Source organism: Myotis brandtii, unplaced genomic scaffold (genome assembly GCF_000412655.1).
Source record: "Myotis brandtii unplaced genomic scaffold, ASM41265v1 scaffold500, whole genome shotgun sequence".
NCBI lineage: Eukaryota > Metazoa > Chordata > Mammalia > Chiroptera > Vespertilionidae > Myotis > Myotis brandtii.
Genome location: NW_005369062.1, coordinates 1,444,019 through 1,458,113, shown reverse-complemented (window position 1 = coordinate 1,458,113; position 14,095 = coordinate 1,444,019). Strand labels below are relative to the sequence as shown.

Below are 14,095 nucleotides of genomic sequence, written 5' to 3'. Positions count from 1 at the left end.
CGAAGGATTGTCTTCAGAGTGGAATTAAAAGCATGCACACCCACCCACCACGTGTGCACACTTATAAACTATCCAACACTGAATAACTGTTAGGAGATTGCTCGTAAACCTTCAGATACTCTGCTGATTCATAAAGTTGATTATTTGCAAAGTGTTGTCCTCCGTAACTGCTTGTCCTTGGAAACCTGCCTGTCAGGAAGGGGGGACCTCTGAGCATTGTTTGCTACAAACAAATAGCTTCCAACACTTCTGCTAACCCTTTTTGGCAGTAATCCAGGTATTAAGAACCAGCACTGTGATTTGGGGTTTGGTAAGGTGTAGCTAGACCTAAGACAAAAAAGGGATTTATTTTCCCAACAGACTGGGTGGTTGAGGTTTATGTCTTATTATAAGGAGGCAATTTCTGCTTACTAACATATTAAAGTGAATGTCCTTAGGTATTTTCTTAGTTTTCCCTTCATCTTTTTCAGTTTAAATAAATATTTAATTAATATCAATTACAATTTCAATCAAGTCACAGTTCTGGATCTTTATACTCATGTTATTTTATTTTAATTTTTCAATTAATTAGTAGAATTTGGTAACACAATTTGGTATTATACAATAAGTTGTACAGTGAAAAGTAACTCTTCCCCCTCTTATACCCTAGTCACTTGATCCCTTCAACTGTCCAATTCTCAAATTCTGTACTAGTTTCTTATATATTCTCCCAGAGACAATCTATGCATATATAAGCATCTATATGTATAATAGTGTTTTTCTCACACAAATAATGCTAGCATACTGTGATAGATTCATTTTGGTGGCCCTTCCAATGAACTACACCTCCCTGTGTTTAAGTCTTTATGTAATTACCTCCATATTGACTGAACTTGGCCAGGTGACTGGATTTGACCAATGGCAAACTAGTAAGAGTGATGCTTGATATGTGCTAGCACATGGGATCTGTTCTCTGGGAATGCTCACTATTGTGACACTCCCTTACAGAACCTACAAACCACCAATTGTGAGGTGTACCCAGCCTAGAGGCTACATGGAAGAGAACTGGGGTTTCTGTGACCAACAGCTTCCAGACAGCAGCTGGCATCAACTTGCCAGTCATTGTGATGAATGAACCATCTTGGAAGTGGCACCTCAGCCCGAGCAGTCCATTCCAGAAAATGCTATGTGGCATAGAAAGCGAGCTTTCCATATCGAGCCCTGTCCAAATTGAAAATCTATGTGCATTCATTATAAACCACTAAATTTGGTGTCATGCAGCAATAGATAACTGAAGGTACTATGTATTTCTGTGCCTTGCTTTTCACTGAACAATATATTAGATATCAGTCTATTTCAGTATTTACAAAGTTGCTTTAATCTTTTTAAGAGCTGGATAGTATTCCATTGTATGTGCAATGATCTAATTAATCATCCTCTTATTTATGGATATTTATTTCCAATCCTTTGTTGTATGCTTCCTTTTGCATATAAACATATATATTTACTGGCTAAATTTTTAGATATAGAGTTGCTGGGTCAAAGAATATGTGAATTTGTAATTTTAATACATATTGCCAAGTTGCCTTCCAGAGAAGTGACATTCCCATTAGTTCTGAGAATCAAAATGAGTGCCAATCTGAATGGTGAAAATTATGCCACAGTGAGGTTGGAAGGTTACATTTCTCATTTAATAGTTTTTTATATATTATAAAGCCACTTGTATTTTCTTTTTGATGAACTACCCTATATTTTCTGTTGGGTTGTTAACCTTTTTCTTCCTTGAAGGACCTCTTCATGTGTTAAAGAAGTTAGCTCTTAGTTTGCTTAATGTAAAGTCAAGCGTTTCCCCCTCAGTTTCTTTAACTTTTGCCTTGGTTTGAGCAATTTTTTCTCTTATTATAGTTAGATATATCAATCTGTAATTTTATAGCTTCTGGATTTTCTTGTTTTTGTTTTGTCATATTTAGACTTTCCTCACTCTGAGATTATAATAGATATTCCCCCATGTTTTTATTATTCTGCTTTTTATATCTTCCTTTTAAATCTATCTGAAATGTATTTTGATATATACGTTCTAGATTTATATTTTTCCAGATAGATTTCTGAGGTGTGGCTCTCCAGTTGTCAGTTAATACTGTTGAGCTATGTCATCCTTATATACTACATTTCCATATTTACACCATATATAATTTCAGTTTATTTACTGAATTCAGCAGCCCTACTTGGTTGCTGTCCCTTACTTAATTATTCCCTCTTTTCTATACTATTTTAGGAAATGCTATAGTAAGTATTTTTAAAAACAATTCTTTATAATTATTAATCTCAAACTAGCTTATGATTTCCTTTGTGGATATATAAATGAACATTTATAGTCGGTTTTAAAAGTTACTTAAACTTGATCTTGTTAAGCTGCTCAAAATCTGAAGTTAGAAAGATTATGCATTTTATGGATGGCGATACGGAGATCAATCCATGTAACTGAGATTCATCTGAAGATAAGTAGGATTGTGTAGGAGCAGAGAGTGACATGCTTTTTTATCATGTGCCATGTATAAAGGCCTGTTCCCAAGTTTCTGAAATATGTAATAGTACTGGCATAAAAACTGTATCTAATTAAGAGAGTGCTGAGGCTGGGACCTGTGAAAGAAAATCATGTATGTTAATAGAATGGCTGAGGCCTCATCATTATGAGAAGAAATCAGGCAATTATACTTGTACTGTGGTACATTAAGAAAATGGGTCCATTTAATTTGGTGACACACTTGTAATTTTATGTAATGACTACAGCTGTCCTGAACACTAGGGAGGACAGTGACACTCAGCAAAGGCAGAATTGAGAAGTTTCTTGTTAAACTCAACTTCCTATTCTTCCAGCTTTTCCACTCCTGCCCTTCTTGCCCCAGCTCAGTTCCTCTGACTCATGGAGCATACTTTCAGATCTTTTTTCACTGGTATACATGGTCTGACCCCATGGGGCCTGGAAGGTCTGCATTTGAAACATGCCGTGAGTTTGACATGCTTGAGTACCCTGTGATTGTTAAGGATAGTTAAGCCCTGCTGAGAGATTGAGACAGACACACCTAGAATGAGATACGGAATTAAGGTGTTACCTAATCTTTGTATTTGCATTGCAGCCAGACCCTTAATTTAGAGCTGAAAGGACCAAGTTGGGGGGCGGTTTCAGGTACTGGGGGAGGGTCTCTTGGGAGATCTGTGGGCTGCTGTGCTTACTGCCTCTGTCACAGGCCTGCATGCTTGTTCTGTGCTTGTAAACTGCGTCATGTAAACTCCTTTCCCATAGACATCTCCACATCGAGGTAAGATAAAACATTTCACTACGGTAGGCAAGTTGACTTCTAGGTTCAGAATCACAGAATGTCAGAACTAAAAGGAACCCGTCTGAACCCTTTCATTTGATAAACACAATTGATCTTTGAACAACACTAATAAGTGGACCTTTGTAGTTCAAACCTGTGTTGTTTAAAGGTCAACTTTTTAGATCTAAGGTTGGGAATTTATGGATGCGGAGGGCCGGGTATTAAGTTTTTGTGGAATCAAAGTTATATGCAGATTTTTGACTATAGGAATTGGCATCCCCAGCCCCTGCATTGTTCAGGGTCAACTGTAATGTCTATAGTTTTCTTTCCCTGCATTTTATGCTCTTGTACTCTTGGGATGTTTAGACACCAGTGGCATTGCTTTCCATTTTCTCAGTGACAGACAAGGTGGGATAGTTTAGAAAAAAATTTTGTTTTAAGAATAAAAAAAGTTATTTCTTTTTCTTTTAGATTCTGTCTAAACTTTCTTTGCCTGCTCGTGGCTGGGAACCAACAATGAAACAGAGTTTTGCCTTTGACAATGTTGGCTATGAAGGTAGTCTGGACGGTATGTGCCCTTCGGAGACAATCAGTGGCACCATCAGCATTTCGGGCATGACTTGCCAGTCATGTGTAAAGTCTATTGAGGGCAGGATTTCCAGTTTGAAAGGCATTGTGAGTATAAAGGTTTCCTTGGAACAAGGCAACGCAATTGTAAAATATGTGCCATCGGTTATGAGCCTGCCACAGGTTTGCTGTCAAGTTGAGGACATGGGCTTCGAGGCCAGCATTGCAGAAGGAAAGGCTGACTCCTGGCCTTTAAGGTCCTTGCCAGCCCTGGAGGCTGTGGTCAAGCTTCGAGTAGAGGGCATGACCTGCCAGTCCTGTGTCAGCTCCATAGAAGGCAAGATTGGGAAACTGCAAGGAGTGGTGAGAGTCAGAGTCTCACTCAGCAACCAAGAGGCAGTCATCACTTATCAGCCTTATCTTATTCAACCTCAAGACCTCAGGGACCATGTCAACGACATGGGGTTTGAAGCTGTCATCAAGAACAAAGTGGCTCCTGTAAGCCTGGGACAAATTGATATTGGACGGTTACAGAGTGCTTACTCAAAGACACCTTCTACTTTGAACCAGAATGTCAATAACTCTCAGACCTTGGAGCAGCAAGGGAGCCATGTGGTCACCCTGCAACTGAGCGTAGATGGAATGCACTGTAAGTCTTGTGTCCGGAATATTGAAGAAAATATCAGCAAACTCCCAGGGGTTCAAAATATTCAGGTGTCCTTGGAGAACAGAACTGCCCAAGTACAGTACCATCCTTCTTATGTCTCCCCGGGGGCCCTGCAGAAGGCGATTGAGGCTCTTCCACCAGGGAACTTTAAGGTTTCTCTTCCTGATGGAGCAGAAGGAAGTGGGACAGATAACAGGTCTTCTACACGTCACTCCCCTGTCCCTGCTCAGAGAACCCAGGTGCAAGACGCGTGCTCTACCGTGGTGCTTGTTATTGCTGGCATGACCTGTGCATCCTGTGTCCAGTCCATCGAAGGCCTGATCTCCCAAAGGGAAGGTGTGCAGCAAATATCAGTCTCTCTGGCTGATGGAACTGGAACGATTCTCTATGATCCCTCTGTAATTAACCCAGAAGAGCTCCGAGCTGCTGTAGAAGAAATGGGATTTGAGGTTTCCATTGCTTCCGGTATGTAGTTAACCCTGGGGTTGTCTCCTTTCTCTTTGTGTCTTATGGCATCGTACCTGCGTGTTTGGACAGGTGAGCCACACTCACTGCCTCACATGTGGACCATGGTAACAGAATTCTGAAACTTTCCCTTGTGTGTTAAGTTTTTCAGGCTAGAGGACTTAGAATTTCCAAGTGTTTATTTAGATTTTGCCTCTTGTGTAGCTGGGACTAAAATGCTGAGGTCCTGAACAGAACCCTGATTCTGTTTTTGTTTGTTTGTTTTGTTTTTTAAATATATTTTTTATTGATTTCAGAGAGGAAGGGAGAGGGAGAGAGAGATAGAAACATCAATGATGAGAGAGAACCATTGATTGGTACCTCCTGCATGCCCCCACACCGGGGATCGAGCCCACAACCCAGGTGTGTGCCCCCCCAGGTGTGATTGGGAATTGAACCGTGACCTCCTGGTTCAGAAATTGATGCTCAATCACTGAGGCACCTTGGCTTTTAAAAAGAGTACAGTAGGAATATCAGGTCCTTCTCTGACCAAAGAATCATCATCATTCTCCCTGAAGATTTCTCTGCTAAATAGAATAAAATCATAAAAATAATGTAATATTAGACTCACCACCCAGAGCCCATTCTCTTAAAAGTGGGAAGTAAGGGAAGGACTTAAGGATGATTTCCTTTGCTCCCCACCCTTGATGGCTGTGAGAAGATGGATGTGGTGAAATGTTCCACAAAAGCACAAAGGGTCCACGTACCTTGATGTCAACCTCACTAAACAGAGTTTCCAGGGTTGTGGCCATCCCTGCTCCCCCCTCTTCTCATTGACTGGTCATTTGCCTATTTTTCATTTTCCTTACATAGGAGCCCAGCAAATATAGCGTAATTTCTATCATACGTCAGGACTGTGCGACTGAATGAGTGCCACATGGCTTCTCCTGAGAGCTTATGTTGTAGTGAGAAGGGTTCTGAGAGGAGGGAACCCTTGCAGTGTAACGGGACAAGTCCTGTGCAAGCCTAGGCAAGGGGCACCTGAGCCAAGCTCCCAGCTTAGGCAGGTCTCCTCTGGGAGAGTGAGTAGGAGTGAGCCAGTGCGGGGCAGGGGATTGGGGTGGGGCAGGAGGGGTGGGGAAGTGACCAGGGACGAAGCAGCCTGGACAGTGGTCTGAAGGCCTGAGCGGCAGCACAGTGTGTTGGGGAAGCTGCAGAGGAGAGGAGAGTGGCCTGAGTGTGAGGACTCACAGAGGGTGGTGGACGGTGGCTGGGCCACCTCAAATAGGCCCTGCATGTCAGGTTGAGTTTAGACTTTATTATAAAGGCAGGGGGAGTCACCAGAAGATTTTAATCAGAGGAAGTACAGACCAGATTATGTTTTAGGGGACCAGTCAGTGTTAGGGTGCAGTGGGGGTTGAGGCAGTGAGACCCCATAAGAGGCTGGGTGAGAAATGATGTGGGCTGGAGAGCAAGAGATGGATTTAGAAGACACTCAGGTCAGATCTGCCAAGCTTGGTGTCAGATTAAGGGTGTGTGTGATGGGGGCAGGCTAGGGAGGAAAGGGAGAGCCTGGGATGAGCCCCAGCTGAGGTAGATGCTGGAGGGTGGCTGGGCTTATGAGTCCTGAATTTTGGGGAGAGTGGGGCTGGATATGCAGATTTGAGTGATTGGAGCCAGAGATGACAGAGGACCTAGGAAGGAAGAGTGAGTGTGAGAAGGGAAGGAGCAGAGGAGGAATGTGATGGCACTGGTGTGGAAGGAATGGGGGGTAGGGGGGTGGGACGTGGTGGCACCTATAAGAGGAAGATCTTGCAGGCAAGTGACATGAGAAGAGGGAAGAGTCCTGGAAATAAAGGAAGAGGGTCCAGAGAGGCTAAGGTTTAACTAAGAGGAGACCATCGGCTGGAGTTGCTCACTGCCTGCATGGTGGTAGGGAGGTGCAGACCTCCAGTAGCTTAGGTCTGGAAGGGACAGAGTGGGGTAGAAGATAGGGAGGGGTGGTTGAGAGAGGCTGAAGATAAGGAGGGAGTGTGGGACATTTTGTGAGGGACAACTATTGGGTGGTAATGTTTTTACTGTTTAGATTCCAAGATACATGCCCGGTATGTCAATGCAAATGCAGGGTGGATGAGGATGTGGACAGTTTCTCAGCTTCTGGCTGGAGCTGCATGCTCGTCTCTAAGAAGAACTTGTGGGCAAAGCCCACTGACCATACTCAGGGCCAGCTGCACTTGAGTTTCCCACATCCATTTTCTCCATTTTCTGACCACCACTGAGATAAAGAATTTCTCCCTGGAAAGTTTGCTCTGTTGTGATACTTTCCTGCACACACATACCCTTAAAAGGAGTGGATAAGTCAGGTGGAGTGACTTGGCGCCATCTGTACTTTGTCTTGTACCAAGTTTCAGGAAGGAGGTGGGTTTTGTTTATTTATTTAAAATAAAAATAAATAAGGAAAACACAAAAGAACAGTAAATCCTGTACTCAAAAGGTGAGAAATGTAGTATGAAGCCATCATCTGCTATATCTGTGTGAAATTTAAGGTCTTTCAACAGTGGAATCAAATTATTGGCAGTAAAAAGAAATTTGCATTGAACTACATAATCCAGAATATTTGGATTAAATTAAACCTAAAAGAAAAAAACCCAGTGATTTTTCTTGGCCAGAGTTATAAGAGTTATGTTTATCCCAAGAGGTATTTAGGATATCAGATTTACCAAATAAGAAATATAGAACACCTAGTTAAATTTGAATTTCAGATAAATAACAATTTTTTTTTTAGTGTAAGTATGTCCCAAATACTGCATGGGACATACTTATACTAAAAGATTAGTTATGGTTTTTCTGAAATTCAAATTTAGCTCGACATTCTGTATTTTACCTGTCAATCTTAGTTTAGGATAAACTGTAAGTGTGCTGTGACTACCCCTTATAGCCACTTTAATGTCAAAAAGGCATCATTTGTATTTGATTATTCATTCTGGATTGAATAGGAACTCCTTGAGGACAGTCTTCAAACCATGTGATTTGTTTCTTTGACTCAGTAGCACCCAGCACCGAGTAGGTATTTGTGAAGGAAATGAAAGAGAAAGAAAATAATGGGCCATGAGCAGCAGGGTCACAGGGTAGCTCAATGGAGGGCTTTAATCCAGGGAATTATTTACCGAGATTTTAGCTGAAAAACCAAACAGAATAGGAAGGAAACCCTAGATTAGCACTAGCAGAAGCCACCACCTCCAGGCAGGTGGGTCTGAGGGAAGAGGGCGTTATAAGAGCCCAAGGCCGAGGTTGCCTGGTGGCACCTGGTGCTACTGAAACTAACAAGGGAAAGGCTATAGTCAGGCCCTGGCCAGTGTTGCTAAGTGGTTAGATTGTCAGCCTGCAAACTGAAGGGTCTCTGGTTTGATAACCGGTCAAGGGCATGTACCTGTGTTGCAGGATCAATCCCCAGTTCTGGTCCAGGCACATGCAGGAGGCAACTAATCGATGTGTCTCTCTCGCATCGATGTTTCTCTCTCTCTCCCCATCCCTTCCACTCTCTCTAAAAATCAATGGAAAAAATATCCTCAAGGTGAGGATTAACAACAAAAAAAGAAAGGCTAGAGCCAGGAGCTGGGGTCGTAATAAACAGATGGAAAACACTTTCATTTTCCCCCCTTTCTGTACTATCATTTCCCACTTTGTACCTCCTGTGTGCCAAATTCAATCAGAAACTAGTTGACAAGAAAGCCAGGGTAAGTGGTTTGCAGGGATCAGAACCCTTGATAATGAAGTGGAGGGCAGGAAGGGAAGGTCTGTGAGAGCACATAGGCAAGTGACAGGCTTTGAATTTCAGCCATTTTATTTTGTTACCAGACTGAAAGGGTCCATTTGCCTGCACACATCAAAGGCCAATAAGACATGAACAGAAGTTTGCAGCCAAGAAAGTAAGGATTTATTAAGGAGATGGTGCCATGCTCGGAGTCACAGGTAGCTCATGCTCAATGACCTGGCTCCCTGATGGCTTCCAGGGGATGGATTATATAGGGAAAAGATCATTAGTCATAGTGACTAAAGGAATTAGTGTTGTGGTCTTTACTGATTGGTTGGTGCTAGGGTAATTCATCATTGCATTTGGTCCTAATGTCAGCTATGGAGTTGCTCTGTCCAACTTCGCAAGGATTTGTTCTGTGAGATCTTTCCGCTTTCCTGGGTCAGGAACTAAAACACAACTGAGGCCAAGATATTGTCTTTAGTTGGATTGAAAATTCTGTCTCTATAGTCAATAGACCCAGGACCTTGTTCCTAAGACTACTGGATGCTTACCAGAACATCATTGTCCTGAGGGCTTAATGATTAAGCAAGGGAGAGGAAGGTGGTTGAGCCAGGGTGCTGGGTGAGGCCAGTTGAGTCAAGGGAAAAGTAGAAATAAAAGTCCAGATTAAAGAAAATAAGGTTTCTGCAGTTACAATTTGACAGCTAAGAATACACTTAGACCTGGTTTTTATCTAGAAGGCAGCTCTGCATCTGTTCACTGATTTACATGGTAACTATTTTTTGAATGAATGAATACATAGATGGACAGGTGGATGGATATATGAATATAGTGTGAGAAAAGTCATCTGTTAGGTGTAACATATTCCTCTCACTGTTGCAAATATGTAATGCCACTTATTGGGCACGGTTCTCTCGTACCAGCATGTGCTGAGGATCTTCTGGGTCTCGGGCACTGTGCTGGCTGCCATGAAGTCCTCAGAGTCTAGCACCTGCCTGTGTGTGGTTCGTATGGGGTAGCAGATCACAGAGCGCCACCATCCAAGGCAGGTTTAGAATAATTGCAACAAGTACGGTGTAGGAGGTAAAGGAGAAAATCCAGCATCTGGTTGTGGGGCTCCCAGACACTTGATGGTAGAGGTAGTGGTGGAGGGGGGCTTAGATAGGATATCAGAATGGATAGGATCTCATCAGGCACACTGGGCAGAGGAGACACAAGCATAGGCCCACAGGCAGGAGTCCTCCAGGTATGTCTTGAAAGCATTCTGCTTAGATGAAGCTTGGGTATAAGGTTGTACAGGTCAGCACCCTGGTCCACACCACCATTATCTGTCTCCCAGATCTTGCAAGAGGCTCTGAACTGGTGCCTCTATTTCTTGACTTTCATCCTTGCAGTGTTTTCCCTGCCCAGCATCTACAGAGATCCTATTATTCTGCTGATGCTCCAAACCCTCCCTTCTCATATTGTAAGAGGAGGAGCCCTTATGGTGATCTAGAAGCCCCCTTCCTCACCCATTACCTTTCTGACCCCTTTGGAGTCCTCATATTTGGCTTATTCTTGCTGTCCTCTCTGTCTGGAATTCTCTTCCCTCAAAGTCCACATGGTTCACTTCAGTTCATATTTGGTTTTGTAGACTTTCCCCAAGCATATGTAACTTATATTTAGAAATATGTAGGTTTGTATTAGACATAGTTTTGTAATATCTTTTTTCTCTGCAATTTATCATAACCATCCTTGTAAGCGCCATTCTTATGTCTGCAACACCACATTTATGGCTGCATAGTGTTCCATCATATGGCTGTACCGTAACTAGGTCAGAGTCCTCTTAGACTGTTCCCATCTATTTTGTGTGCAGGTGATTGTAAATAATACTGATGGGCATCTTTGAGGCTAAATCTTTGTATACATACTTTATTAAATATCTGAAAGCATAAATGCTGGGTCACAATGTATAAATATTATTTAATTCTATCACAAATATTTATTGTACCTCTACTAAGTACTAAGTAGTTAGAGGAACTGTTCTTAATAATACATATTGCCAAGTAATCAGAAAGCCTATTCAATTGATATGCTCACCCGTGATGTTCACATAGATTAATAAAAGTTCCAGTAGCATAAGCTTGTTTGGGTTTTTGTTAACTTATTTTAACTTTCTTTAGCAAGCTCCAGAAGCCCAGAATTTAGTTGAGTCATACCTCAATGTTGAAGAATAGCAATGTGTAAATTGTAGGTTAGTAAGGGTATGACGTGCTCTATAATAGCTGAATATTATGTAGATTGTTGACCACAATATTTGGATAGAAAGGGAGGTGAATCCAGAGAACAGCTGATGGACAGGGAAAATAGGGAGAGATTGGACAGGAGGGTCGATGGGTATGGGAGGTGGAGTGTTAAGAGGTGGCCATAGAATAGAATTTGTGAGTTTGAGACTCCAGGGGTTCTCATTGTTCATTTTGAACAATGATAAAGTCTAGGAGAGTAAACTGTGCTGGTGGGTGAGGTGATGTCTTTGCAGCAATACGGTAGGGATCCTGGAAGGCCAGAGTACTGAGGGTCTTCCATGAAGGTGCTGAAAGTGTCGATCAACTGGACTCTTAAAGTGAATAGAAATAGTTTGAGCACATTTCAGAAAATGAGCAAAACATTCTAAGCTGTGAGATTTATTCAGAAGGGAAACTTAAAATTCATGGCCTGTTGTCAATATAGGTTAATGCCAACTTTTATCTTCTGCAGCAGTGGATTTTCAAATGGGATTTCATCATTAAATGATGTAATTATCTTTTCTACATCCTCAGCTATTTTGTGTCATCAAAATCCTGTGACTTGCTGGATGAAAACGTTCTGTATTGACAAAATCAGTTACATCGGTATATACATTTGTGGAAGAAAGAACAATAGCTCCCCCAAATTTTTGTAATTTAGTGGGGGGAAGGATGGTCTTTTCAGTATATGGGACCAGATCAATAGGATATCCTAGTGGAAAGAAATTAACCTTGACTATCACCTCATACATATATAAATGTTAATTTGAAGTATATCATAGGCCTGATTGATTGATAAGTTGGGCTTCATTAAATTAAGGACTTCTTTTATCAAAAGAGACACCATTAGATGAGAGTGAAAACAAACCATAGACTGAGACCAGGTATATGTAGTTCAATCCACTGACAAAGGATTCCTGTTCAGAATATATAGGACTTCTGCAAACAATAAGAAAAAGACAGACAACTCAGTAAAGGTGTTTTGGATCATTTTGATTCTCATGGGGAGGGAGCAAACCTCCGCTAACTAGAATGTAATAACAGTTAAAGGAACAGAGCCTATAGTTAAACAGACCTGGTTCAAAGCTAGCTTCACTATTACAACCTGAGGGGTTTGGGTCAAATTATTTAATTTCGTGTAACTCATTTCTTCATCTATAAAATAGGAATAATAGTAGTATTTATCACATAGCTATTTTAAGATTAAAGGAGGTCACACATGTGTTTAGCAGAGTGCCTGGTGAGTTCTTATTGTTATCCTCATCTAATTAAAGCATTCATCTAGCCAGACCATTTCATTCTTCAAGTATCGGCATATTTCATGTGTCTGTAATTGTTTGCCTCTTTCTGATTGTGGGAAGAGAGAAACAGTGATGAAAAGGCCAACCAACTGATGTAAACTCTCCAAGCTTTCATCTGAATATTGTCAGGCTTGACCTCCTGCTGTGAAGAAAACCTCAATTATTTGTTCTAATTTGAATGATTTCTGACATTTTATTCCAGCAGACTATCCTGGCAACCATGTTGGAGAGCACAGTGTGGCGAATTCCACAGCACAAACTACAACTGGCATGCCTGTTTCTGTACAGGTAGTGGCTCGCCATGGTGGGGGCCCCCCTAAAATCCACAGCTCTGGCCTCTCAGCAAAGTCTCCACAAGCCTCCACAACAGTGACACCAAAGAAGTGCTTTTTACAGATCACAGGCATGACCTGTGCATCCTGTGTGTCTAACATAGAGAGAAACCTGCAGAAAAAAGCCGGTAAGAGACCTATATCCACCCGTGTTACACTGGGAATGCTGCATCTGGACTGTCCAACACTGCATTCAGCAAAATGGGGCACCATCCTGTCCCTTCAGTCTCCACTGTCTGCATTTATCAGTGGCCCTGATAATCTGGTAGCAAGTTCATTATGTGATAGTATAGATGTTTGTCTAATGTTCCTGGGCATGTTCTTTAAGAGGTATTTAGTTTGTTTGAGATAAATGTGTCTGAGTAAGTTAACTATGGGAATTCCAGTTTAGAGGTCATGGCACAATCTATTGTTAGCCTCCTCAATTGGCTTGTCCTTCTAGTATCCTTATCTTTCTCCTCCAATTCCATCAAGTGAATAAAAGCCTGTATTTTGTGAAGTTCCAATTTCAAATATTTCATTTTTTTTTTGTCCCTGTAAACTATAGAGTGCTGTGGATTTGCCAAAGTACATTTTCCAAACTACATTTTCAATATTCTCTTAAACCTGAAAGTGCAACAAAAATCCTGTCCCAATTTTTTTGTTTGGAAAATATTTTAACCATGACCCTCCCATGCCACCAGAGGTAGAAAACTTTTCCCTTTCCTCACTCCAGTGGTTTCATGTGTCTCTCTGATGTGTCTCCCTGGCCCTTAGAGTCAACCCTAAATTAGGATGACACTTTGTCTAGCCTCGTTTAGCTCCCTGGAGCTTTAGAATGACCTTGTTCACATTGAGGTATTAAAAGGACTTCCTTTAGGGTCATCCACAGAAAGGCTGCCCATAAAATTAACCTGGATCTCAAAGTGCCTATGTTTCTGTTCCTGACTTGAATCCCTTATTTTTATCCTTTATGGCGTTCTTTTTTGTTGTTAATCCTCACCCAAGGATATTTTTTTCTATTGCTTTTCAGAGAGAGTGGAAGGGAGCAAGAGTGGGAGGGAGGAAGGAAGAGAAACATTGACGTGAGAAAGACACATCTATCGGTTGGTGAGAGAGACACAATGATCAGTTGCCTCCCACATACACTCCAACAGGGGGTGGGGAGCAAACCTGCAACCCAGGTACCTACCCTTGACCAGGAATAAAACCCATGACCCTTTGGTGCTCGGGCCGATGCTCTAACCACTTGGCACACTGGTAAGGGCCCTTTATGGCATTCTTAAAGCACATCATTGCTTTCATCTATATCAGTGGTTCTCAACCTTCCTAATGCTGCGACCCTTTAATACAGTTCCTCATGTTGTGGTGACCCCCAATTTCATTGTTACAAATTGAACATAATTAAAGCATAGTGATTAATCACAAAAACAATATGTAATTATATATGTGTTTTCCGATGGTCTTAGGCGACCCCTGTGAAAG

The 14,095-nt window shown here is 41.7% G+C and overlaps 1 protein-coding gene across 2 annotated transcripts in view; it reads left to right on the top strand.

Moving 5' to 3' along the window:
• Positions 1-14,095, top strand: part of ATP7B (ATPase, Cu++ transporting, beta polypeptide) — an 88,302-nt gene that overhangs the window by 38,550 nt on the left and 35,657 nt on the right. The window contains exons 3-4 of one of the 2 annotated variants that reach the window (XM_014548308.1): positions 3,771-4,998; positions 12,505-12,759. In XM_014548308.1, coding sequence (XP_014403794.1) covers positions 3,771-4,998; positions 12,505-12,759 — 1,483 coding nt within the window. Of the gene's footprint in view, positions 1-3,770; positions 4,999-12,501; positions 12,760-14,095 lie in introns of both variants that reach the window. The other variant, XM_014548306.1, reaches the window with a different exon arrangement.